The sequence below is a fragment of the Cynocephalus volans genome, chromosome 10 (genome assembly GCF_027409185.1).
Source record: "Cynocephalus volans isolate mCynVol1 chromosome 10, mCynVol1.pri, whole genome shotgun sequence".
NCBI classification, from domain to species: domain Eukaryota; kingdom Metazoa; phylum Chordata; class Mammalia; order Dermoptera; family Cynocephalidae; genus Cynocephalus; species Cynocephalus volans.
Genome location: NC_084469.1, coordinates 127,963,924 through 127,988,884, shown reverse-complemented (window position 1 = coordinate 127,988,884; position 24,961 = coordinate 127,963,924). Strand labels below are relative to the sequence as shown.

General features: G+C 37.8%; 2 protein-coding genes across 3 annotated transcripts in view; both read left to right on the top strand.

Moving 5' to 3' along the window:
- The window catches only part of AP1G1 (adaptor related protein complex 1 subunit gamma 1), a 76,647-nt gene extending 56,792 nt beyond the window's left edge, over window positions 1-19,855 (top strand). The window contains exons 14-23 of the mRNA XM_063109666.1: window positions 3,633-3,755; window positions 4,176-4,265; window positions 4,847-4,974; window positions 5,983-6,087; window positions 6,777-6,918; window positions 7,113-7,239; window positions 11,081-11,188; window positions 11,318-11,478; window positions 14,180-14,278; window positions 15,648-19,855. Of these exons, the coding sequence (XP_062965736.1) occupies window positions 3,633-3,755; window positions 4,176-4,265; window positions 4,847-4,974; window positions 5,983-6,087; window positions 6,777-6,918; window positions 7,113-7,239; window positions 11,081-11,188; window positions 11,318-11,478; window positions 14,180-14,278; window positions 15,648-15,749 (1,185 nt within the window). The 3' untranslated portion in view covers window positions 15,750-19,855. The remainder of the gene's footprint in view (window positions 1-3,632; window positions 3,756-4,175; window positions 4,266-4,846; window positions 4,975-5,982; window positions 6,088-6,776; window positions 6,919-7,112; window positions 7,240-11,080; window positions 11,189-11,317; window positions 11,479-14,179; window positions 14,279-15,647) is intronic.
- Window positions 19,856-23,859: 4,004 nt separating this feature from the next.
- The window catches only part of PHLPP2 (PH domain and leucine rich repeat protein phosphatase 2), a 62,242-nt gene continuing 61,140 nt past the window's right edge, over window positions 23,860-24,961 (top strand). Inside the window, exon 1 of one of the 2 annotated variants that reach the window (XM_063110599.1) lies at window positions 23,860-23,987. In XM_063110599.1, the coding sequence (XP_062966669.1) occupies window positions 23,889-23,987 (99 nt within the window). In that variant the 5' untranslated portion in view covers window positions 23,860-23,888. Of the gene's footprint in view, window positions 23,988-24,732; window positions 24,808-24,961 lie in introns of those variants that run through there. The other variant, XM_063110600.1, reaches the window with a different exon arrangement.

Sequence of the window (24,961 nt, the reverse complement as noted above, 5' to 3'; positions counted from 1 at the left end):
AGGAGTCTGGATTTTTTTTTTAATATGCTAGGAAGCTATTGCAGGGTTTTGTATGACTAAATTTATTTAGTATTTATAAGTTCTGCTTTAGGAGGTATCCTTTCTGTGGTGTTCTTCCAGAATTTTGAGGCTTCTCTTTATCGTTCAATTAATGCACAGGGATTAGAGGTTTAAGAGTAAAAATTAAAGTGTAGTGGCATACAAAGAAAACGTAACTATTTATATCTAATCACGTCACCAGAAGTAGGTACCATAAAAGAAAATATTCACCAATTTGACCATACTAAAATTAAAAACTTTAGATTAGAGCGTGATGTAATAACACCAAGGTCAAGGATTCAAATCCCTGTACCAGCCAGCCACCACCAAAAAAAAAAAAAAAAAAAAAAAAATAGAAACTTTATAGCCAAAGGGGAAAAAACTATAAATTTAAAAGCAAATGACAACTAGGAGAAAACTTTGTAACGTGTGACGGCATATTAATATTTTTAATAATAGGAAAAATCAAACACTAATGGAGTAATTGGCATTTGAAAAGGCATTTCACCAGAGAAGAAAGAAATGGCTAATTAGCGTTTGAAAAAGTACTCTTACTAGTAAAGAAATAATAGTAAAATAACAGTGATATATTGTTTTTTCACATATCATACTTTATAATTCATAGTGTTTAGAAAATAGAGAAATGGCAGCACTCTTCACTTTATGGGGGTATAAAATGGCATTGTCTTTTTAGGGCTACTTGGTAGCTTATAGCAAAACTCTTATATCTTTTGATTCATTAATTCAATTTTTAGGACTTTTGCTTGGAAAAGTAAAAGAAGTGCACAAAATATATATATACAAAATTGTTCATCCCAGTCTTGTTTATAACAGGGAAAAACTGGAGACAACTAGTAGTATCCAAATGGAGATTGGTTAAATAATTATGAAACACGTGTAAGAGGGAATGATGCCATTAAAAGTGTGATTTGCGTGTATTCGTTCCCATGGAATTCTGTCTGGGGTATACTAGTTTTCTAGTTTACCTATAATGAATTAATTTTGTAAAAGGTTAAAAGTTAATACAAGTGATTACTAATGGGGAAAAATTATATTGTAACAAAAGAAATGATGAATCAGGACATATTTTCTTAGTTTTTGTGAAGCCCAGAAGAAGGGAAAAATTACAGCTCCAGAAGGAAAACCTTTTTTCAAAGTTCAAAATAATTTTTTTAATACTCCTACTCTTCATTTTTCTGTCTGACTTGTATTCTTTTATTGTGACATGCTGGATTACATTAATTTATTTTTTATTTTTTATTTTTTTTTGGACACCTCAAGATCATTAAGTATATTTTTCTCATAATAACTTCTTTTTTTTTTTTTTGGTGGCTGGTCAGTATGGGGATCTGAACCCTTAACCTTGGTGTTGCCGACACCACACTCTAACCATGTGAGCTAACTGGCCAGCCCCTGGGTAGATTTTTGAATGTTGAACCAGCCTTCCGTACCTGGAATAAATCCCACATGGTCATGGTATATAATTATTTTTATACGTTATTGGATTTGATTTGCTAATATTTTGTTAAGGATTTTTGCGTCTATGTTCATGAGAGATACAAGTCTATAGTTTTCTCTTATAATGTTTTCTTTGACCCATGTGTTATTTAGAACTGTGTTGTTTTGGTCTGTAAATATTTTGGGATTTTTTTTCAGGTATTTCTGTGCTACTGATTTCTAGTTTAATTTTGTTGTGGTCTAAGAACATACTTTGTTCTTTTAATTTCCTCTTTGTTTTGGTGGCTGGCCAGTACAGGAATCTGTATCCTTTTAAATTTTTAAATGTTTTTTTTATGGCCCAGAATGTGGTCTCTCTCTCGGTTCAGTGTGAGTTTAAGAAGAATTTATATTCTGCTATTGTTGGATAAAGTAGCCTACAAATGTCAGTTTGATCGTGTTGATGCTTTCTCTTATTTAAAGCACTCTGCTTTCTCTGGTTATGGAAGAATGTAAATATCTAAGTCACACCACAAATTACCAGCTTTTTTAGTTTCTCACCTTTCCTTTTAACCATTTTTCCAAACCTCCCCCTCTGTCTTTGGTTTCTTTCTTTTCTTTTTTTTTTTTTTTTTGGCAGCTGGCTAGTACAGGGATCTGAACACTTGACCTTGGTGTTATCATGCTCTAACTAAGTGTGCGTTACTGGCCAGCCCTGACTTTGTGTTTCTTAACAGGACTGAGCATCCCAATCACCTGTGATTTTTTTTTTTTTTTTTTTCTTTCCAAAATACACATGGTTATTTAATACACATGGCCTGGTCTTAGTCTTGTAAATCAGATCTACTGTTCTGTTCAGCAATGTAGATTGACCAAGATTGGCTGGTATTAGGCACAGCTTCTACTGGTTGTATGTGCAGTGCAGCCTAGTTAATGATACCCCTAACCAAGACCAAGATTTAGTTTTCCAATAGGTTAAATAGCTTTACTTTCTTCTGTGGTTGCAGATAGTATCTCAGATTCTGCTAGTCAAGGGGACATTAAAAAGAATGAGTTGTTTTTTTTAAAAAGCATGGATAATTAAGTACAAAATATATCCCATTCCTGGGACTAATGTTGGTTTTATATTTTTAAACACTACTTTTCTCAAAGGACTGTGTGATGTTTTAAATAAACCCATTTTTAAAAAGTTATTTATTTAATTCCTTTTGTCTTATTTAATGTGCCCTTTTGAACTGTTTAGGTATTTATGTACACCCCTTTTTTCTTCATACGCCAGAGTAATGTAACTACTGTAGCTTATCTATATGATTTTAATACCAGTGTTGGGGAGTTGTGGGAAGGGAGAGATGGTTGTAATTAAGTTCCCAGTGAATGTACTTATTAAATTTTTGAAATTTTAGGTCTTACCTGTTTTGAGTAGAAAAAATCTTTCTCGAAATTCTATACCTTTATATTTTACTTTTGATTTGGACAAAGAGAAGATTTTACTTTTTTTTCTTTATTCAGAGTTACAAAGATTTTACTTTTTTGATAAAATTTAAAAACTTACAGTATTTAAGTAAAACTTTGAAGTTTGGGCTGCTTGTGAACCTGAGAATGGGAACCAAGCTTATCTTTTAGGGTGTTTTGTAGTACCGTAGTCTTCCCATATCCGTGGGGGATACGTTCCAAGACCCCCAGGGGATACCTGAAACCATAGATATAGTACTAAACCTTATTTATATATATATATATATATATATATATATATATATATATATATATATATATACACACACACACACATATATATGTGTGTGTGTATATATATATACACTATTTTTTCCTATAGATACATACCTATGATAAAGTTTAATTTATAAAATTGGACACAGTAAGGGATTAACAACAACAATAATAAAATAGAACAATTATAACAATATGCTGTAATAAGAGTTATGTGAATATGGTGTTTCTCTCTCTCAAAATATCTTATTGTGATGTACTCACCTCTTTTTGGACCATGGTTGACCATGGGTAACTGAAACTGCAAAGTGAAACAACAGATAAGGGGGGACTAGTATAGTCTTTCTTTGAACAGTACAGTAATAATAGCTTACACTTGTTATCACTGCCGTGTGTTTCTAGGGGTAACTGTCTGCATTTCCTTTTAGGCAGGAAGTTATGTTCGTGATGATGCAGTGCCCAATTTGATCCAGTTAATAACCAATAGTGTGGAGATGCATGCCTATACTGTCCAGCGCTTGTACAAGGCAATTCTTGGTGATTATTCTCAAGTAAGTACTTTATTTGCCTTTCTTTCTACTTTAGGGGGAAAAATTACCTTTTATTTTCCAGGTACAGATTGAGCATCCTTATCTGAAAATCTGAAATTGGAAGTGCTCCAAAATCCAAAACTTTTTGAGTGCCATCCTGACACTCAAAGGAAATGCTCATTGGAGCTTTTAGGATTTCAGATTTTTGGATTAGGGATGCGTAACTGGTACATATTCTGCAAATATTCTAAAATCCAAAATCTGAAATACTTCTGGTCCCAAGCATTTTATATATGGGATACTCAACCTCTGTGTCCTTATTACTAACACTGAAGATGTTCTTAGTTTTGACTGTTACGATTGGATAACCCATGATTTGTATTAAGTATCTTTGGAAAGGGTGAAGTCCTTGCTTGACAAACTGCAACTATCTTTTGACAGCAACCGTTAGTACAAGTGGCTGCGTGGTGTATAGGTGAATATGGTGATCTTCTTGTATCTGGCCAATGTGAAGAGGAAGAGCCTATTCAGGTACTCCTTGTCATTCCTAGTTAAGAAGGGGGAAAAATAGTGTTTTTGGTTATAGGAGGGCAGTGTTTAAACAGGGAGTTTAGGTTGATTCCTGGAAAAATTTTTAAAGTAGTAATACTAGAATTATATTGATAAACTTGCCATTGTTTGAGGAGATGGAACTTATTGGGCCATTGTGAGATCTGAAAACCACTTTATTATTGTTTCTCTTACCCTGTGGCTGATAAACAAGAAGAAATGAAACATGTATCCATGTTTTCATTTGCTCATTAAAAGACTGTCTTTAGGGAAAGTTGGGCAAAAGTAGGTGAAATCTATATTTTTTTCTTTTCTTCTTCTACTTCTGACATTTGAAGCTATAAAATGCTCAGTCCCCAGTGGTCATTTTCCACTTCTTTTACCTCCTCTTACCTACTTCTGGTTGATGGAACAGCTTGGACAGTTACCCTGGCAAAGCACAGGCTGTTAGATACTTCTGTAATGTTAGGATTGTCTTTCTGGTGACATCCTCTGACTTGATATTAGATTTAGAAGTTTACTGTTACCATTTGTTCTACACGGTCTTTTTTTTTTATTCCCAGGTAACAGAGGATGAAGTGTTGGATATTTTAGAAAGTGTCCTAATCTCTAATATGTCCACCTCTGTGACACGAGGTTATGCCCTCACTGCCATTATGAAGCTTTCTACTCGATTCACTTGTACTGTAAAGTGAGTATTGAAGAAAAGTAGGGTGAATGAGTCGTCTCGTAATTTTTAAAAACCTTTTATTATTGAGGAAAATTTCAAGCATAGATGAAAGTAGGGAGAATAGTAAAAGGAATTTGCATTTGCTTATTACCCCACAGTCACAATTAGCAGTTCACAGTTAAGCCTTAATTCATCTCTAGTTTACTCCCTCATTCCTTCTCCTCACCATGGATTATTTTGAAGCTAGAAAGTTATTTCCCCATAGAAGGGTTTTGGTTTATTTATAGTATTTTGAAATGTCTGATTAGGAATAAAACCATAAGTGTTTTGGTGATTAAATCTTTAAAATTCTGTTCACTGGTATTTTGAATATAAAAGTTGATTCTTGGGCTGGCCAGTGGCTCACTTGGGAAAGCATGGTGCTGATAACACCAAGGTCAAGGGTTCGGATTCCCATACTGGCCAGCTGCCAAAAAAAAGAAAAAGAAAAGTTGAATCTTGGATCAGTTTTCCAGCCAAGCATATTTAAGGCAAACTTAGTTCTCTTAGACTTTCTACTTCACTTTCTTTCACTTTTTTCACCTCCCCCCCCCCCAATTGTAAGGTCTTGAGGAAAATGAGGTTTTTTTTACTTTTTAAATTGTGTAGTAGAAGACTTTGGGGTCAACATTCTAATGTTATGATGCTTTTGTTGATAAAAGCTTATTTTAAAGTTATTAAAGAACAGAACAGTACAAATTTCTTTTGTGGTCAAGTAATAATTGGTACTTTTGTCTAGCAAATTTTGGGGTATGGGATGTTTTACAGATGAAAATTTGGTATTACTATTAAAGACGTATAAAGGTGAATGTCGGATGAATGGCTGAATGAAGATAAAGAAAAGATGTATTGTTTTTGAAAAATTATGTAAACTAAGAAAAGATGAGTATTTCAAAATTTTAACCAGAAAACTCTCGTTTAAACATTCTCTCTGCTTGTTTATGAATTTTCTTTTGGGTATTTGATTTTGTTTGTCATTTTATCCCATAGCCGAATTAAGAAAGTGGTTTCCATCTATGGAAGCAGCATTGATGTGGAACTCCAGCAGAGGGCAGTAGAATATAACGCACTTTTTAAGAAATATGACCACATGAGGTGAGTGGGGGAAAAAAACTAAGCAATACATGTGCCTCTTAGCATCTTTGATAAATTGTTGTGATAATCCATAAAGGAGACTCATTTCTTGTGCTTTATTAACTGGACCTCACAACCGTATTTAGTTCTAATTGCTTGACTGCTTCTGATTTGTCCGTCTTCTATTCTGCCTAGCCTCCAAAGAAAGAAATTAACCATGTTCTTTCATTCTACCCTCCCCACCCCCCTTTTTGGTATGGAAAGTTTACCTCATTTTTCATTTTATTTAGTTAAGAAGTGGGAATTGTATTTTTTCAAGAGAAATAATCTTATTCAAATTCCACTACTATTAACATTTTGGTGTTTGTCAGTCTTTTTTTCCCTTCTGCTATGTAGTATCTTCTTGTTCGGAGACTGTTAATACCTATTAATTTACTTTTCTTTCATCCTAATCTCTCTACCACTAAAATATGAATATATGCTTCGGGATTTAGGTGGACAGTTTGTTCATTCAAGTTTCTTGCCTGCTCTTAATCCAGCCAGGAATTTAGGCCATGTATTCTTGTAATCCACCTTCTATTTTAGTGTATGTGTTGGGTGGGGAGGGGAGATGGCTCTCTGTGTTTGGCTTCAACATAGTTAATAGTGATTCTTCTGCAAAGGGAATCTAGGTTAACTGCCTAGAATTTAACCACTTCAGATTATTCTAGGTCTGCCCTACTTGAGAGAATGCCTGTCATGGAAAAAGTGACCACAAATGGCCCTACTGAGATTGTGCAGACAAATGGAGAGACAGAACCAGCTCCACTAGAGACCAAACCACCACCCTCTGGGCCACAGCCCGCCAGCCAGGTAGCCTTTTACTTGCTTATCTAGGGTTCCTGATGATCTTGCAGTTCCTTATAGCTTATGTCTTAGCTGATTCCCTTTAATGTTTCTGGATTGATTGGTGATTCCCTTCCTCATTTTTAAGTTTTAAAAGAGCTTTGCATTCGATGTAGATTAGATAAACAAATAATGAACTGAGGTGTTTTTTCCTTGTTTAGGCCAATGATTTATTGGATTTATTGGGAGGAAATGACATAACACCTGTTATTCCAACTGCACCTACAAGCAAACCAGCTTCTGCTGGTGGAGAACTTCTTGATTTGCTGGGAGACATCAACCTTACAGGTGAGGCCAGACTGGAGCTATTAAATGCTTGGATAGGGATAGAGGTCTTGGGGAAAAACTACACTGAACATAGACTTTCCAGCACCTGAATCAATTGTAGATGAGAAAGGCTGAGACTCAAGAATAGATTCTTCACAACATCTGGGATATAAGTTGCCATACTAATACTCTAAAGATAATTTGTAGAGATTCCTTAAAGGCTAATTTTTAATTTTGAGAGAATAAATTATTCATGGTATTTTAAGAAAGAATGGACTTTCTCTTTCAGGCCCGAAAAGAATGTATATATGCCTGAAGTGATCTCTGCTTTTAATTAGTGTCCCAAGACATGGCTTTTTCTAGGTTTCTTTCTACTCACAGTTAGTTTTCAATAGCTATGGCTGTTTGTAGAGAGATGTTAATCTACTACTTATCTTTCTTCCTCCACCCTTCCACCCTTCCTATTATTAAAGCAACTGAAGGAGAAATTGTTCATAATTATAATATTCAAACATAACTTTCCATTTGGGAATATTTTTTATTGTCTTTGTTCATGTGCAGTAGATATTTGTAATTGATGTGTTCAGCATTATTATGAATGTGAGTCCAAGAGTATCATTGTAGTTTATAATTTCAATTCTAAATCGCAATGTAAAGTATAGCTGAAAAGTCGAAGTGCCTTCTTTAGAAGTATAATGGAGAGTTAGCAGCATACATGACTGTGAGTAGAAGACAGCCATAGGATAAGAATGTTGGATGGTCAGGCTGAATGATTTCTTCTTAGAGCTTACAATTTATTTCTGTCTTAACAAAACATAAAAATGTTACTTGTCCTGTACTTTTGAGTCATTTACGAATAGTCATTTTCAAATCTTCAAAGTCAAAGCTATACTGGATAACTGGAAAAGCAAAAACATGCCATAACTAAAACATAGTGCACATTTCATTTAACATATTAGTATTTCCTTGTTAGTACATAGTCTTCATAATTAAAATTTTAAATGGCTGTCTAATATTTTATCAAGAAATTTGCAGTATTATTTACTTACTTCCTTACTGTTGGGCATTTTATTTCTAGATTTTTCTTACCTAGTTGCCTCAACAAATTTCATATCAATTTGTCCTTATTTTGAATTTCTTTCCTAAAGGTAGTCTTTCTGAATCTGGTTAAAATAGGATGATTAACACTTATCTCATAGGATATATGTGAGGACTGCTGACCCATTCAGTGCATGACACATGGTAGGCACTTGGTAAATATTATTTACCCTTTCCTCAGTTTATGTGGCCACCAGTTTTGCTGTACAGTCATAAGCATTGTATGAGGGTACTTCAAAAAATTCATGGAAATATTTGTGTTATCTTTTAATTCTGTTTTTCCATGAACTTTTTGAAGTTCTCTTGTATATTATTTTTAAAAAGCTCTAATAGGTGAGAAATTGGCCCTATTATTTTGTTGATTTTTATTTTTTTGATCACAGGGACTTTTAATATTTATCTACATATTTGCGTTATAGACTAATTTCCTTTTTGAATATTTTTTTTGTGTCCTTAACTCATTGTGGAATCTTGCTGTTTTATTTTGGTTTTATTCTTACTTTCTTGTTTTCCTAATGTTATGTGTAAATGCAAAACGATAAAATGGTAAAAAGCCTAGATTTTCCTCTCCGTATTCATAATGTGTTTTAGACATGTTTTCTTTTCTTTTTCTTTTTTTTTTTTGGTGGCTGGCCAGTAGGAGGATCCAAACCCTTGACCTTGATGCAATTAGCACCACAGTCTAAACCAAGTGAGCCAGCTGGATAGCTTTTTCCCATTTTCTTTACATTTTTAAGTTTAAAAATTTTGAATTCTAGATTCTTTAATCCATCATTACAGTTACATCCTATTGTACACTAATTTAAATCAGTGGAAATTCAGAAATAGATTTAGCATGTGTTTTTTGAGGGTTTGGACCAGTGAGTTTCTGTTGTTTCCCCAAAACACCTTACTGTACTTTTACAGGAGAAAAAAGCTAAAATTTAGGGGATTTGGGAGTAGCCTTTGATTTTCCGTGAACACATTTCTAAAATTGTTTTGAAAATGAGAATTGGTGGGAAAATTACTAGATTAGATTTATAAAAACTACAACTGTATGAATATTTCTTTGTATACATTATTGGTAATCTGCTTGACTACACTTGATTTGCATTTATTTCAGCTTCTTGTGCTTTGTTTAGGCATCTGTGTTTTACCTTCTTTGTTAATTTTTAGTGTGTCCTTTTTTTCCCCTGCTGTTCTCTAGTATCATTTTTTTCCTTTTTTTAAAAAAAAAAAAAAAAAGATATTCCAGCCTTCCTTTATTTCATTTTGTTAATTCTTTTTTAACTGGTATATTTTCAGTTAATTTTATAGGTGGTTTGAAACCTGTTGAAATATAAAATGCATTCTCTTTATTTTGCTGAATTTTCTTGTATTCTTAGAATCTTGATTTCTCTCAGTTCATGGTCATGTTTTATGACTTGTCTTCTATTGTATGATCCTCAACCTGTTCTTATTTGGAAGGATCAAATAAAAATAGTAATCTGGCAATTTCTTCCCCCCACCCCACTCAGTACCACCTTTCCCAGGGTGTCTGTGCTTTAAACTTTTATTATGCAATATTTACCATCTGTAAAATTCAATAAATGCCTGGATTTACCTGGCTTGTAAAATAAAATATTATTAAAAGGTTGATGTTCTCTATGTATCTCTCCCTTATTCCATTTCCTCTAGAGATACCAACTGTCTATATTAAAGCAGTCTTTAACATTGGTGTTTCTTATTCCTGTGCATTTCTTGATACAATGTATAGTATTGTTTTGCCAATTTTTTTACCTTTTTAGAAATGGTATCCTACTGAATGTGGGGTTTTTTTTGCATTTCGCTTTTTTGCTCAACATTGTATTTGTGAGAATAATCCATGTTAAGTGTATTTCTAGTGAATTCACATTTTTACTGTTGTATATGTATAGTATTTTACTGTGTCAGTATACCACAATTTACTTACCCATTATCTTGATGTTGGACATTTTAGTTGCTTCTAATATTTCACTGTTGAAATTATTTTGCTGTGAACACTTTTCATATGTGTCTCCCTGTGTGCATATCCAAGAATTAATTAAAAGCATTCCCAAGAAATGGAGTGATTCTCAACTAGGAGAGATTTTGCCCTCTAGGGGATGACAGTGTTTGAAGATATTTTAGGTTGTCACTACTGGGAAGATGCTACTATCATCTAGTGCGTGGAAGCCAGGGGTGCTGCTAAACATCCAACAATGTGCAGTGTTTTCTAGTTTGGCTGTACCAGTTTACATTCTACAGCACAGCTTAAAAGTCCCCACTGCTTCATATTCTTACCAATATGTTGTATTATCAGACATCGAAACTTTCATCATTCTGATGGATGTGTAATACCTTACTGTGGTTTTAAATTCCATTTCCATCATTACTGGTAAGACTGGAATATTTTCATAGGATTTTCTTTTCATTCAGGTTCCCTCTTCTGTGCATTGCTTATTCATATATTTTGCCAGTTTTTAATTGGGTTATCTTTTTCTTACTGATTGTGTTCCATGTACTTATCCGTTCATTATTGAACAGCAAACATTTTCTCCTGCTTATGGTCTCTTATTTTTTTCTTATGGTATTATTTTAGTGAACAGAAATTACTCATTTTAAAGTAATTGAATTTTTAGTTCTTTTCCTTTATGGATTATGCTGTTTGCATCTTCTTTAAGGAATCTTTTCCTTAACCTGAGATCATAATAATTCCTCCTGTGTTTTCTTGGTAAGCTTTGTTATGCTGACTAAAGTTAGCTTTCCATTGGAATATTTCTTTTAGGTGCTCCAGCTGCTGCTCCTCCCCCTGCCTCAGTCCCACAGATATCTCAGCCCCCCTTCTTGTTGGATGGGCTTTCATCACAACCTCTCTTCAATGACATCACTGCAGGTACAGTACTGTTCTTACCATCATTACAGGGAGCACTGAGCATTGAGAGGTGGTTATTGAGGAACCACCTAATAGTTCTGCAAGCATTAGGCTGACTACAGTAAGACTGACTTTCCTGTACTTTCCCAGGCATCCCCTCCATTACAGCATATAGTAAAAATGGCTTGAAGATAGAATTCACCTTTGAACGGTCAAACACCAACCCCAGTGTCACAGTGATAACGATACAGGCCTCCAACAGCACAGAGCTAGACATGACGGACTTTGTTTTCCAGGCTGCAGTACCAAAGGTACTATGATGTCTTCTTTTCACTTGATTAAAGATTGGCTGTTTTGTTTTTTTTTTTTCATGCATTTAGTAAAGGTTATATCTTAATGTTTAGAGATTAAACTAAATTTGCAGATCTAACTCAAACTAATGATAATGTAACAATCATGGTTCATTCAAGCATGTCACTTTTAGTGAATAATTTTTACTTGTTCACAAATATTCTTATGGTTAGTATTGTAGGATAAAGAAAACAAATTCTAATAGTAGTGAGAGAGCAGAATTCTACAAGGTGGTTAGTTAATGCTCAGGGCATTGAGGATAGGTTAGTCTTTAGTAATACAGTGGTAAAGACCTAAAAACACAAAATCTAACATAGAATAAAAGTTAATTAAGATGAGGGACTTTGTCTGTTAGATATTATCGTCTAGTCACTATATCAGAATTAAAAATTTTCATCTCTTGGTATGTAGGAGAGAGAAACATTCCTCCTTCATTAATATCTACTTTACTATTTATATAGTGACTTTTTATGAATAGGGTTTTTGTTTATGTTAAATCTTAGTTTGAGTATTTATGTTCATTTTTGAATAAAGAAAAGTTTAGAATGAGGGCCGGGCGAAGTTTTTTATAAAAGACCAGCTAGTAAGTATGTTAGGCTATATGGTTTCTCTTGCTACTCAGTTCTGCTGTTGTAGTGCAAAAACAGTTGTAGACAGTATGTAAATGAATGAGCATGGCTCTGTTCCAATAAAACATTATTTACAAAGACAGATGTTGGGCCATAGTTTGCCAACCACTGGTTTAGACTAAACTAACCTAATCTTTGTAGTGACGTAAATTATGGCATTCACACGACACACTTTTGGAAATTGAACATGTTTTCTTTGTGGTTACTGCCGAGTTTGCAACCTTCTTTGCTTACATTTTTTAGAAACCAGAGTAATATAGATGTTTTAAAATCAGTAGTATAATGGGGTTAAGAACTACTAGGGAACTCTGGAGCCATTCTGTTTGAATTTCAACACTAGTTGTATGACATGAAGCAAGTTATTTAACCTCTGTGCCTCAGTTTTTTAATTTGCGAAGGAGAGGGGGGTGATAATGATAGCTACTTCATAGGTTGCTTTGAGTAATAAACAAATTTTTTGTGCCAGGCACTGTTTGAAGCACTTTTTATGTGTTCAGTTCTCAGTAAATGTTAGCTGCTGCAGCTTAGGGTTTTACACTTGTTAGTTTCGGCTGCTGTTCTAGCAACATATCACCCCAACTATTGATGTGTGGTCTTATTCTTGGTGCTGTACTGTGTAATGCATCATGATGATATATCTTGAACTTCAAAATGTCATATTTCATAGATTCTATGTACTGTTTTCACTTTTTAGTATCTCTGAAATTGGGGTACATTTTAAAATTGATACCTTGTCATAGTTTAATGGACAGCCTCTTTTCTTTCTCAGTGATACATCAAATAGTGATGTGGATTACAGTTGATGGAATCTTTTTTTTTTTTAAAGATGACCGGTAAGGGGATCTTAACCCTTTACTTGGTGTTGTCAGCACCACACTCTCCAAAGTGGGCGAACCGGCCATCGCTATATGGGATCCGAACCCACGGCCTTGGTGTTATCAGCACCACACTCTCCCGAGTGAGCCATGAGCCGGTCCAATTGATGGAATCTTACATTTTCTGAAATATAGTAGTTATGAATAATATTTTAGATTACATAATTTATCTTGACAGTAGAATTATGAATAAGACCCAATATAATTAATCTGTGCATTAGGATTGAATTTTTGCTCTTGTGATTTTTGGCCATAGAGAAGACTACTTCCTGCTTCCCCCCCACCCCCCCATGTTTCTCTTTTTAAAATATTTTAGAAGACTAATATCCTTTCAGGAAACATTGAAAAAATCCTAGTATATGGAATAGCTAAATAATACTGTATAGTTTATCTAGCTTATAGCAATTTCATCTCTCAGTCCTGTAAACAAACAAACAAACAAAAACCACCACCAGCCCTCAACAGATTATTGTGTTTGGCTTATTTAGTTCTATTGCTATATACATGTAGTTTTGCAAGTATGTTTTCTATCAGGGCCTTGTGTCCCTAATGGAGTGATCCTGATGTGTTCCACTTACATATTAACAAGCTGGCTCTTTCAAGGCTTTCTTTCACCTCTGTCATGTAGGAGGAGGCCTTGACACATTCCAGATTGTGCAGGCTTTTGAACATAAAAGTTCAAGTCTCTGGGTCCGAGTCATCCCAATTACACAAGAGCATAAAGGCCTACGGTTGGTGACCATGTTGGTTTGTTATTTTTGGAAAGCTTTTCTGTTAATTTCTTTCTGGCTTTTTTTAAGCCACAGGCATCTGTTTTTTACTTTCATAGTTGATCAGTTACTATTAAGTGAAGTTGCCAGAGCAAGAATTGGTCACCTTTTGAAAAGTGGTAGGCTAAAATTCTTTCTGCAAGAAAGGGAAGAGCGGCTCATTGCTAGTTTTCATGATCAAAGACCTAACAATAGATTTTTACAAATTCCATGTGTGACAGCTCACATACTATGAATTGCTATATGAAAAACAAATAGTGGGCAAAGCTTAGTAATAGTTAAATCTGTTACTTGAACTATCATCTCGGTGTCTAACTTTTTTATTGAGATTTCTGGCATAGCATTGTGTATAACTTTTTCAGAAGAATGCCCTTTGTTTCCCCCTAGACATTCCAGCTGCAGCTTCTGTCCCCAAGCAGCAGCATTGTCCCGGCATTTAATACAGGGACCATCACTCAAGTCATTAAAGTTCTGAACCCACAGAAGGTGAGTAGCACATTTGAAGCTAATATCTGAGCAAGGTATAAGCATATTTTCTGAAATAAAATTCTGCTTTGTTTCTCTGGGTTTTTCTGACTCATAGAAAAGGAATCTATGAAAATGCGTGATCTAACTTTCTTATTCTTTTATAGATAATAAATGTAGCTCTGAGATATCAAATGGCTTAGTGGTGTCTTATTAAAACGCAACTTAAAAACATTCTCTATTTAGAGGATTAAAGGTCTAGTTTGGGGAGGGAGGAAACTTAGATATTTTAATGTACACACAAGTTGAAATCTGAGGTAAGAGTATTTATTTGTTCAACCAAATATCCGCATTTACTGCAGTAGTTATTAAGTATGGTTAGCAAAAGTGGTGGCATTTTAAATGAGGCAGCTAAGTGAAAAATAGTTTTAGAAACTGAAATAAAGCAATATTTTTAATATATCTTCTCAAGGAAGTGAATTGACTCTACTTAATAGTAATTAATTGACTGATTTTTCAAACAGATTTTGAAAACGGTTCAGAGAATTTCTTTACTTTGAAAGATCTCTAGTACTTCCTCATAAATACTAGTATAATGTCCTCTTTTTATAACACTTTGCCTTTCCTCTGCTATTCAATATGTTTTGCGCTTCTGCTTACAGCACAAGCACAAATTCCTTTGAATATCTGATAAGAGTAAACGTTTTCCTACTACATTAATGTATGAAATATGCCACATAAAGTAAAAAGTACTTAATTATTGAGTTCTCTTAAAACTATTGCTGTTACCTGTGAGTTAACTTTTTTTTTTGTACCTTGGGGATGAATCAAGTTTATGTTCACATTTACTGTAGGTTTCACAGACAGAGCAACAGTATATCTGAATGTAGAGCATAAGATGAGTATGTGTTTACCTCATTTTTCTAGAGACTTGGATACAAGGGTTGAATCTTTTCGAAAAGCACTCAGCAAATATTACTAGGAAAATGCTCCGCGTGGGTCTGTCCTTTTAAGGTAGTTGTTCTAGGATTGAAGCCAACCCTGTGTTCTGGAGATGCACTTCCTCTACTTGATGGCATGACTTTGGCTCCTTGGCTCAAAGCTAGAGTACTAGGTGGTATTTTTTTATTGTTGTTTGCCTGTGTGTCATTTTAAAGAGACAGTTTTGCTTTAAATTAATTTTGGGGGGCTGGCTGGGTAGCTCAGTTGGTTAGAGCATGGTGTTGATAACACCAAGGTCAAGGGTTTGGATTCCCATACTGGCCAGCTGACAATAAAAATAAAAATAAAATAATTTGTTGACCCCTAAGATGAAAAGTCTTTGTGGACTGGACAGATTCTGGAGATTTTATTTCAGTGTATAATTTCTGATTCTCTTTTTCTCTTATAGCAACAGCTGCGAATGCGGATCAAACTCACATATAATCACAAGGGCTCAGCAATGCAAGATCTAGCAGAGGTGAACAACTTTCCCCCTCAGTCTTGGCAATGAGGGTCCGGCGCCATTCTCATTCTTATCCCACTCAATCAAAGGAACTCTGGGAAGGAGGTTGTGATTGCTGGCAAGTCCCCCCAACTGTACCTTGGGCATGAGGAGCTGAAGAGAACTGTTGAGGAAGGTTTTCCTGAAGTTATTGCTGACCTTTGAAGCATTGTTAAAGACTAATGTCCTCTCCACTGTTGAGGCTGGCTGCTTCTGGAGGCTACTTTGCACTCTTCCTCTTCTCCCTTTTCCACACTTCTCCACCCCGCTCACATTTACAGCCAGAATCAACATTCCCTGGGCCCCTGAGGAAATAAACAGCTGATCTGGAGGAGAGGACTGGAATTCATGGCGAGAAAACACTCATTCTGTTTCTGCAGCAAAGAGTTGCCCCTTCTTTCTACTGTTGTTTCTCTGTGGACTGGGCAAAGTGAGGTATTTATTCCTCACTAGCTGGGTTACCATCTTCAGGCGCTTTTTACATCTGGCATTCAGAATGGAAATGTAACAATGGACATTAGGGAGCCCTGCCTTTTTCTACTGGTTCCCCCAGTGTTTGAAAGAGGCATTAGGCTCCTGGTAGCCTTTTCTGTGCATTGCTGTATACACAAAGACACACATGTATGTATGTTTGCTATCAAGAACTGGTCAGACCTTGAGAGGTTATTTGTAAACACTGGACAGATGCGGTTGAAGAGTTTTTGTTGAGATTTGGCATGAAGGATATGGTGCTCTATTTGTATTAGAAACTTCCAAGGCTCTTCCAGCTCCCTTTCTCTCCATTCTTTAGCTATAGTCATGAATACTTTCCATGATTTTCAAAATTGATTCCCCTTAAAGTGCAAAGTGGACTTCTAAAAGATATATTGATAGTTATTAATGACCCTATTCCCAGCACAAATTTTAAAATTTCTCCTAAGCCCTTAATTTGCCTGTTTGAACTGTGGTAAATGGTTGGAAAGAAGAGTTCACCAGTTTTAAAGATCAGACTCCTTAACAAAAGAACCTTTGCCCATAGGAAGAGTGCGTATCATACTCATCCTGGAGCATATTGGAGTCATCTTTTCCAAACCTCTCTTTTTATTTCCTGAGCCTGGCTTGGACCTTGGCATTCCGTTTGAATTCCTTCTTCTAACTGGAACATTTGTGTTGTATCTGTAACACTGGCACTGAAATAAAGACCACACGGTTAAAGAAATCTTTCCTATATTGTACTTTATGGTGTTGGAATGAAGCCTTGTAGCTTCCTTGCCCCCTATGTCAGAGGAAGTCTTATGGACACCATAGAGTAGGAATGTCCTTTCCTGAGTCTGAGAAATTGGTGTCTCAAAAGAGACCAGTCTCATGAATAACTGCATCAAAAGACTTGAGCTTTTTAAACTAGTGAGAGTGCTGAGACTTTTTAAAAAAGAGTGCCGAGAGTGCCGAAAGAACCCATGTGTTATCAAACCTTAAAATTGAGTTTCTGGAATGAGGTAAAAGTATCTCTCCTGTGGTACATGTTGAATGTACTATGTACGTTCAAATATATAGGCACCATGTCTTATATAGTGAAGAAAAAAGAAAAAGTGAGGCCCACCTTGCTCTTAAAATGTTTGCAGTTGTTACTGTATTGAGTACAGTATAATGACTACTTTGGCTTCAGTCTTAAACCTGCATACATATGTCCTTTTTTTCCCTCCATTTCACCAAGCCTTTACTTAAAGTCTTCAGTGTCTTGTCAAATCTAGCGCTGTATCAGATGCTAGACTATTCCTAACATTTGGCAAACTGGAGTTGAACTAAAGGCTTCAAAGGGGAGACTTTCTGGTCTTATTAATATATAAGAGCAAGATCTGCTAAAACTTATTCCACTGGGTAAATGGTTGGCTGAGTCAAGAACAGCATATTATCTCTTGCATAGTTTTCAGTAAAGTCAGTATGGACTAGTGCATATTTCAGACAACTGCTCTGCCTGTGCAATGAAAAGTAGCCTTTAAAGGTTTCTTTGTAGACTGATTTCATTGGATGGATACTTAATGCTGTGAAACATGATAGGATTAACATAATATTGGTGGATTTCTCTAATAGATTTTGTCTTAACATTCCTCTTTGTGTAGAGGCTTTATTTTCTCTCTCATATTTGTAGCTAACCAGCTCAGGTTTTTTTAGTTGAACTAAGTTGACTCTCTGAAGAAATCTCCTCAAGACCATGCTATAAGACATTGCTAGCTAATGGAGCTGGAAAGGGTCTACTCTACTGACAAAGCATCTCCTTGGGTGATCTTTTTGAGGGAGAGTTAATGAACATGCATAGCTTTGTCTAGAAGGAATAAGATAACGTGGCCTTAACACAAAGGGTGCTGTGTAGAATATGAATTGATTTTGGAGACTGAACCTGAGCACCATACTGAAGGACTAGCAGCCAGATAACTGCCTAGGATACTGATGGTTGTGAAGGCTGTTTCAAATGATTGGATCTTCGAAAGCTTCAGCGTGCCTTAGTTTCTGGGATCAGAATTAGTCCTCCTTTCACTTGGCCTTGCAGCTAAAAAGAGAAATCTCTTAATTTCTGTAAACACTTGCACATTTCAGTAATTCCTTTCCCAAGTATAACCATTCAAGGGGGAGCGAATTTGGACGGATTTACAACTTCAGAGGCATTATGAGGAAAGAACAATTTCCATGGCTGTTTTAATAACCCCAGGGTGATAAGTAGTGAGTCCTCACACTCTTACTTCAACAGTTTCACATGCACTTGTTCCTCAGTCATCATTTCCCTCTTCCAGAGTGGTTTGTGTTCTATCCTTCCCTCACTCCCACCCCCTGGTAATCATAAGGGAGAATTCATTTAAGTAATCTCAAAAAACTGTGGGAAGGGTGCTCTCCCCGAGAAGCTTCTCCTACAATGCTTTGGTGCTGTTACCTTGAGGTAGTTTGGACAGTCATGGAAGTTTTATGCCATGTATAGTCATCATCTGTTAATTTTAAGGTCTTTCTCATTTAAAGAAACATTCCTCAATGTAACATTTGGGAAGGGATTCTTTATCTTGATAGGTTAAAAGTGTGGTTTGTACCTCTTGTTTGTCCCATTCATATATGAAAATAGACTTTTAAAACTCTGCAGCACTAATGGTTTGGATATTTCCATCTACTATATGACATGTTTTCCGTGTTTATGGCCTAGAAGAGGTTGGAAATTAGAGAATACTGCTTTTGAGGTTCAACTTTATTATTTTTTGCATTGGAAAATATTTGGGCCATGAGAACTAGGGGAAAGCAGGAGTTTGAATGTGCATATTTTTTTCTAGTGAATGTATTTTAACCACAGTGTCCTAAACTGAGAGAACTAGAGAACAAAAAGTGGATATTCATGAACTTTGTGGCTGGGGAAGCAGTTGCACATGTTTGTGTATTTATGAGTTTGGAAGTAGGGAGGAGCATTGAGGAGAGAATTGCTCAGCAAGTCCTGAAACTTAAAACACATTTGACCAGCTTTGGCTAGGGAAGATAGGGCTGCTTGTAGAACTGGAAGTGAAGAACTTTTTAAAGCAATAGAAGTCAGTGGGTCCCATCGACAGGGTTCTACGACCTGGAACCCATAGAAGAAAATGCTGAAGCAGTTTGCGCGGTTGCTTCATGAACTTCTACGAAGCTGATTCTGGCTTCAAGGTGGAGCATTGGAGTGTTTTGTTTGTTTGTTTTTGTTTTTTTAAAAAACCTGCAGTTGCGCTTTGTGTGTTTTGTTTTTGTGTTCTATTTGGGAGCCTCCTGGGAAAGAGCTTCTGAACTCTTTCCTTTGTGAACTCTCACTGTGTTCCTGTAAAGTCCCTTTTCTTGCATAATGTTGTACGTTACATTTTCATTAAGCTCCATCACATCTTCTTTACTGTAAAAATATTAAAAGGCTGTTTCCGAGTGGGACAGCTAATGAAGTTCTAATTATTGCAGACATATTTTTGAGATGTAAAAAAAAAATTTAAAATTAAATGATAAGTCTTAGAGGTGAGTGAGGAATAAAATGGATGTAAACATTTACATGGGATGCATTAGAATTCTGCTGTGTGTATTGTCTTTTGGTTGAAACAAATTATGAACAGTGACTAATAATAAAGTCAATACTCAATGACTTAAAATTTGCTTCCTTACTTCTTACAAGTGGATTAGAAGCCTTGGATGGATTCTTATTCAAGAGCTGTGAGTTAAACTTACTGACCTGTTAATGTTCCTTTCACACAGAAATCTCACCAAGAGAGGAATCTGAACAGTTAACAAACATGTAGGTGTTATACACTGTGAAAAAGTCTTAAGTGCAATTGGACTTTTAACTACAATATAATCACGTCCATGTTTATCTTTTCCACACAGGTGAATTCTCAAAGAAGGCAAATCAAATCAAGGTGAAATGTATATTAAGAGTGGTCATAGAGTATTAGTTATAAACTCCTTTTTGTTGATTGTTCAAGTATATCTAACTGAGAAGAGGAAGGCTTGGCCAGCCAAAATGAGTTATATTTCATGGTCTATTTTATATGAACTCTATTATATGAATTCTTTCTTGGAGGTTGGAAACTTTAGGTTTTCTATCACTCTGATGGTCCTGCCAGTTTCTTGATTGAGAAGGGGGAGGCTGTGACAGTTCCCTGATTGAAAAGGGAAAGGGTGTAGGCCTTGGCAATTATCTAGTTTATGCAGAAGTGCCCTTTGGCACTGTTTGATAAGCAACATATGTATAAACTTTCTGTATATGGGGCCGGCCTGTGGCTCACTCGGGAGAGTGCGGTGCTGATAACACACCAAGGCCCCGGGTTCAGATCCCTATATAGGGATGGCCGGTTAGCTCACTGGGTGAGTGTGGTGCTGACAACACCAAGTCAAGGGTAAAGATCCCCTTACCGGTCATCTTTTAAAAAAAAAAAAAAAAAAAAAAAAAAACTTTCTGTATATATAACTAGTTAAAATTCATCTTGGTTTCTAGTATTAAATATAGTTGACACCTTCATCTACATGTAATTAGATGAAAATATAAAAGCCGCAATAGAAAAGTTTAGCCAGTAATATGCTCCAGACATATACTTAACAATACATTGAATAGTATTCAGTTTGAACTTCAATTCAGAAGGACCAAATTAATTTTTATCACTTTTGAAGGTTTTCCATGCTGTGTCCTCGTCCACCCCATCCCAGTTCAGTTGTCCTTATATTTGAAAAACATAAAAATGTTCGAGGCAAAAATTTCTGCAAACCTGAAATCAGGTAAATACTGCCTGTTTATTTGGAAACAAAATAAGGAATAGCTAAATCTGTTCAACTTATGGTAGGATAACAAGAGATTTAGACCTAAAGATGACTGCGATCATCAAAGGAGTGGGAACTAGATACAAATAAGTAAGTATAAGTCTCTTATGGCTCCTCCACCAGAATCTAATAGACATGACATTTCCTTCTCCAGACTTTCTTCCCATTTTTTTTAGTGAAATCAGGAAATGCTTTTGGTATAAAGAAAGTGTGTGTATATGTCTGTGTGTGTATGTCTGCATGCCCCAGCATACTGGGGAGGTGGAAAGGGTATGCACAGTTGCTATAGAAAGGATACAGAGAGGAGGGATTCTCATGACTTCTTTGTCTCTTGGCTCGATCCCCTGATTTTTGTAATGATGAACCTGCAGTGAGGGCAGATGGGTTTCTGCACAAAAAAATCCCAGAAGAATTTATTTTTAGGGTTAGCCTCAGCTGTTTACCATTTTCAGAAATTGTAGTTACATAACCCTTGGCATACATAATGCACACTGCCTTGAACTGGGGGAGAGCATGAATATGTGACCTTTGAAACAAAGTATAAAATGTTAATGGCAGTACATGATTTGAAAAGAAAACACAGAATCAACTGATTGTCACTACTGAATTGGATCTTCTATCACAGGAACCTGTAAAGGTAGCTGCATCATAAATTATCCCCTGAAACATTTGGGCTTGTGGCTTCCCTTCCCCCCAAGGGCCCCCCCCCACTTTTGAAAGAGGTACTTCTGTTGCCAGTATGAAGTAGTAAATACATAACTTTTAGCATGTGCTTTTATTCTGAATTGATACTTTAGCCCACTGAAATTTAATTAATGGCACAATGAAAAAAACAGCCATCTACCCCTATTCTCCAGCATGAACTCAAGCTTTGGTCCTGGGACAAGATCTTTCCACTTTGGGTGATCAATCAATAAAGAACTACTCATGAGATCTGGAAAAGGTAATGTGTGATACCTTAAGAAACAGGCTTTTGGAGGGCTGGCTGGTTGTTCAGTTGGTTAGAGACCAGCCTTATAACCCCAAGTCACCGGTTTGGATCCCTGTACCAGCCAGCTGCCAAAAAAACTCCCCAAAGAAATAGGCTTTTAGAAACACTTTTTTCCTTATCACTGCCTGTCTGCCCTTGGTCAAGTCCACTTCTGTTTCCTTATTAGAGCCTATCCCTCGTATACCAGTGTTCTTGCTAGAAGAAATTACCCAATAAGCACTGAAATAGGAATCCAACTACTTTGAGTATCTTTCTTGAAAATAATAGAAAGGTAGAAGGAAAACCTAGGATTTGGACAATCTAAGAGCTTTTTTCACTTCACACCAAACTCTCAGAGACAATAATATTTAATAATTAAAATGAGACCAAGGGCTGGATGGTTAGATCAGTTAGAGCATGGTTTTGTAACACCAAGGACAAGGATTTGGATCCCTGTACTGGCCAGCTGTGAAAAAAAAGACCAAGAAATGAAGATTAGTAGAGATTGAAATGTTGTTATACACAAAGTAACTCATGTGAAGGGAAAAAGTAGTGACTGTATACTTTTGCAGAAGAAATGATTTGTTAAGAGGTCAGAACCTGCAAGAGCCAAATTTTGTCTTGACATTTAAAAAATCTCTGAATGGTTATATATCTGAGAGGGACACCAAGGGCCCTGTTAGGTCTCAAACTCTTGCACTAAGCCTGCAATTAAAATATTCTACACATATAGTTGGTCTGGATTAGGCAAGCTGAAGCAATGGATAATATGTGATACTGTTTTTACCAGTTATTCAAAGGTCAAGAAATTGTTGGTTTTTGCTCTTTAATTCCATGCAAATTGCTTGAGATTCAATACCTGTGTTAAGAGGGGAAGCCCTGAAAACCCAGAGGTTTTGAAGTCTTTCTAGGATCATTTAAGAATTAACAAAGAGAGTACTTTTTGAGAAATTGAGTGAATCTTAAATTTGGAATTTTATTATAGTGGCTACTATGAGTCCCTACTACGTGTATGCATTATTGGCTCAATCTTCATAATTACTAGGCAGATATTAATCTCTTTCACAGCTTAAGAACCAAAGTCTTGGATCAAGTAACTCGCAGAAAGGTATAAATCTAATAAGGTGTAGAGCTGACATTCCGAATCAGTCTGACTCTAAATTTGACCTAATGGCCACAAAACTGCCATCACTGCAGGAACTAAAAGAAAATAAGTTAAATTTAAAAGATTTTCTGAATTAGCCTTGCAAATAATAAAATGGCTCGCGGACGATGTTACTGCTTGAGGCAGAGAACAGAATTCTGATAATTTTGCTACATGAGAAAAAGGAATAAAAATATGGCTGGGAGGTGAGCTGACATTTTGAAGGAGGTTGGGTTGAATTTGCTGACGAAGGTCGTGATCTCCAATAAGGAAGATAAAGAGCCTTGCTAAGGTGAGTATTCTCAGCAGTCTGTTCAACAGCTTTGCCAGGGAGGGGTGACAGGCCAGTTTTGAAGTGGAAAGAGGAAACGTCTTGGAGAGGGAAGTTACAAGAGTCACCCTCGGCGGAGGGCAGCGTCCTGTCACAATTAACAGGTGCAGGCCCCTTCCTCCTGCCTGTACTTTGAGGGCGGGGAAAGCAACAAACAACCCTCCATGTTCCCTAGTCCTCTAAACTGAGGGCAGCGGGCAGCGGAGGCCCAGCCCAGCACTGGCGCCAGGCGCCGCCCGCCGGTCCGTCGATATGCGGCTCCGCGGCGCCCGGGCCGCGCCGCACCCGCAGCTACGCAGGTCCGCGGGGCTGCGGGAGGGCGGGGCCCGGGCCGCGGGGGGCGGGGCCTCCGGCTGCTCGCGCGCGCCGCTGAGGCTCCTATCGCCGTCGCGCCGGCCGGGCGTCCCTGTGCAGCCTGGGCCACGGATGGGGGAGGTGGAGCCGGGGCCCGCGGGCCCGCTGGAGCCCCCGGAGCGGCCCGAAGCGCCCGCGAGCCGCCGGCCGGGAGGGATCCGGGTCCTGAAGGTGAGGCGGGCGAGTGGGCGGGCTGAGGAAGGAGCGAGCGGCGGGCAGAGGCTGCCCCCGCCCACGAGCGGCGGCCGAGGCAACCGGCGACCCCCGCCCCGCGTCAGTCAGTCGTCGTCCTCGCCGCTCGGCAGCCCCACACCTTCCTGGAGGCGCCACGGCCCCCGCCGAGGCCTCCTCGGCCGCCTCTGTCACCTCCGCTGCCCATCCCTGGCCGCGCGCCACCCGCTTCTCAGGCCCACGCCTTGGGGCCGCTGGCCGCCGCCGCCCGCCCGGCCCCCTCGCCACCCTGGGGCTCGCCTCTGCCTCCCTCGGCCGCGCTCGGGGCCCCGGGGCCGGCCGCTCCTGGTCGGGGAGCGGGGCAGGGCTCTCTCCCCGGACACCTGAAGACATCACCCCGGCGGGAGGATGGCGGCGGTGATTGGCTGGGCGCTGCGGTGTGCTCGGGGCGGCGCGGGGCCGACAGGCCACACTCTGCCCTCGGGGCTTACTACCCAAGTTACGACCCGGCGCCCGGCTTCGAGACGCCGGCCGGGAAGGACGGTCCGCCCCGCCTGGGGAGAGAATCCGCGGAGGAGCTTCATCACGGGGCCTCGCTGGGCGTGTTGCAGAAGGGAGGAGGGGCTGGACAAAAAGGGGCATTCCTGCTCTCGGGAGCGGGGCCGGCAATCCAGGGAGACGGTAATGGGGGAGCCGTTATGCAACAGGCAGCTAGGGGGCTTTTTGGCAGGAATTGGGGGAGTAGGAGGATATGAAAACAGATGCAGGCAATGGAGGAGTGGAGCCTTGAAGGTGATGACAAGAAGTTTAAATGCACAAGGTGAGGAGGGGACAGTGAAGATGGTTGAAGGGAGGACTTGTGGGAGGCTTACTGGGTGGAGTTTTCCACTAGCCTTTGAAATAGTTGCAGAGAAATCTTTCTTTAGGACAAATGTGTAAACTAGGTGTCCTTCCGGAGGTGGAGTGGAATTCCT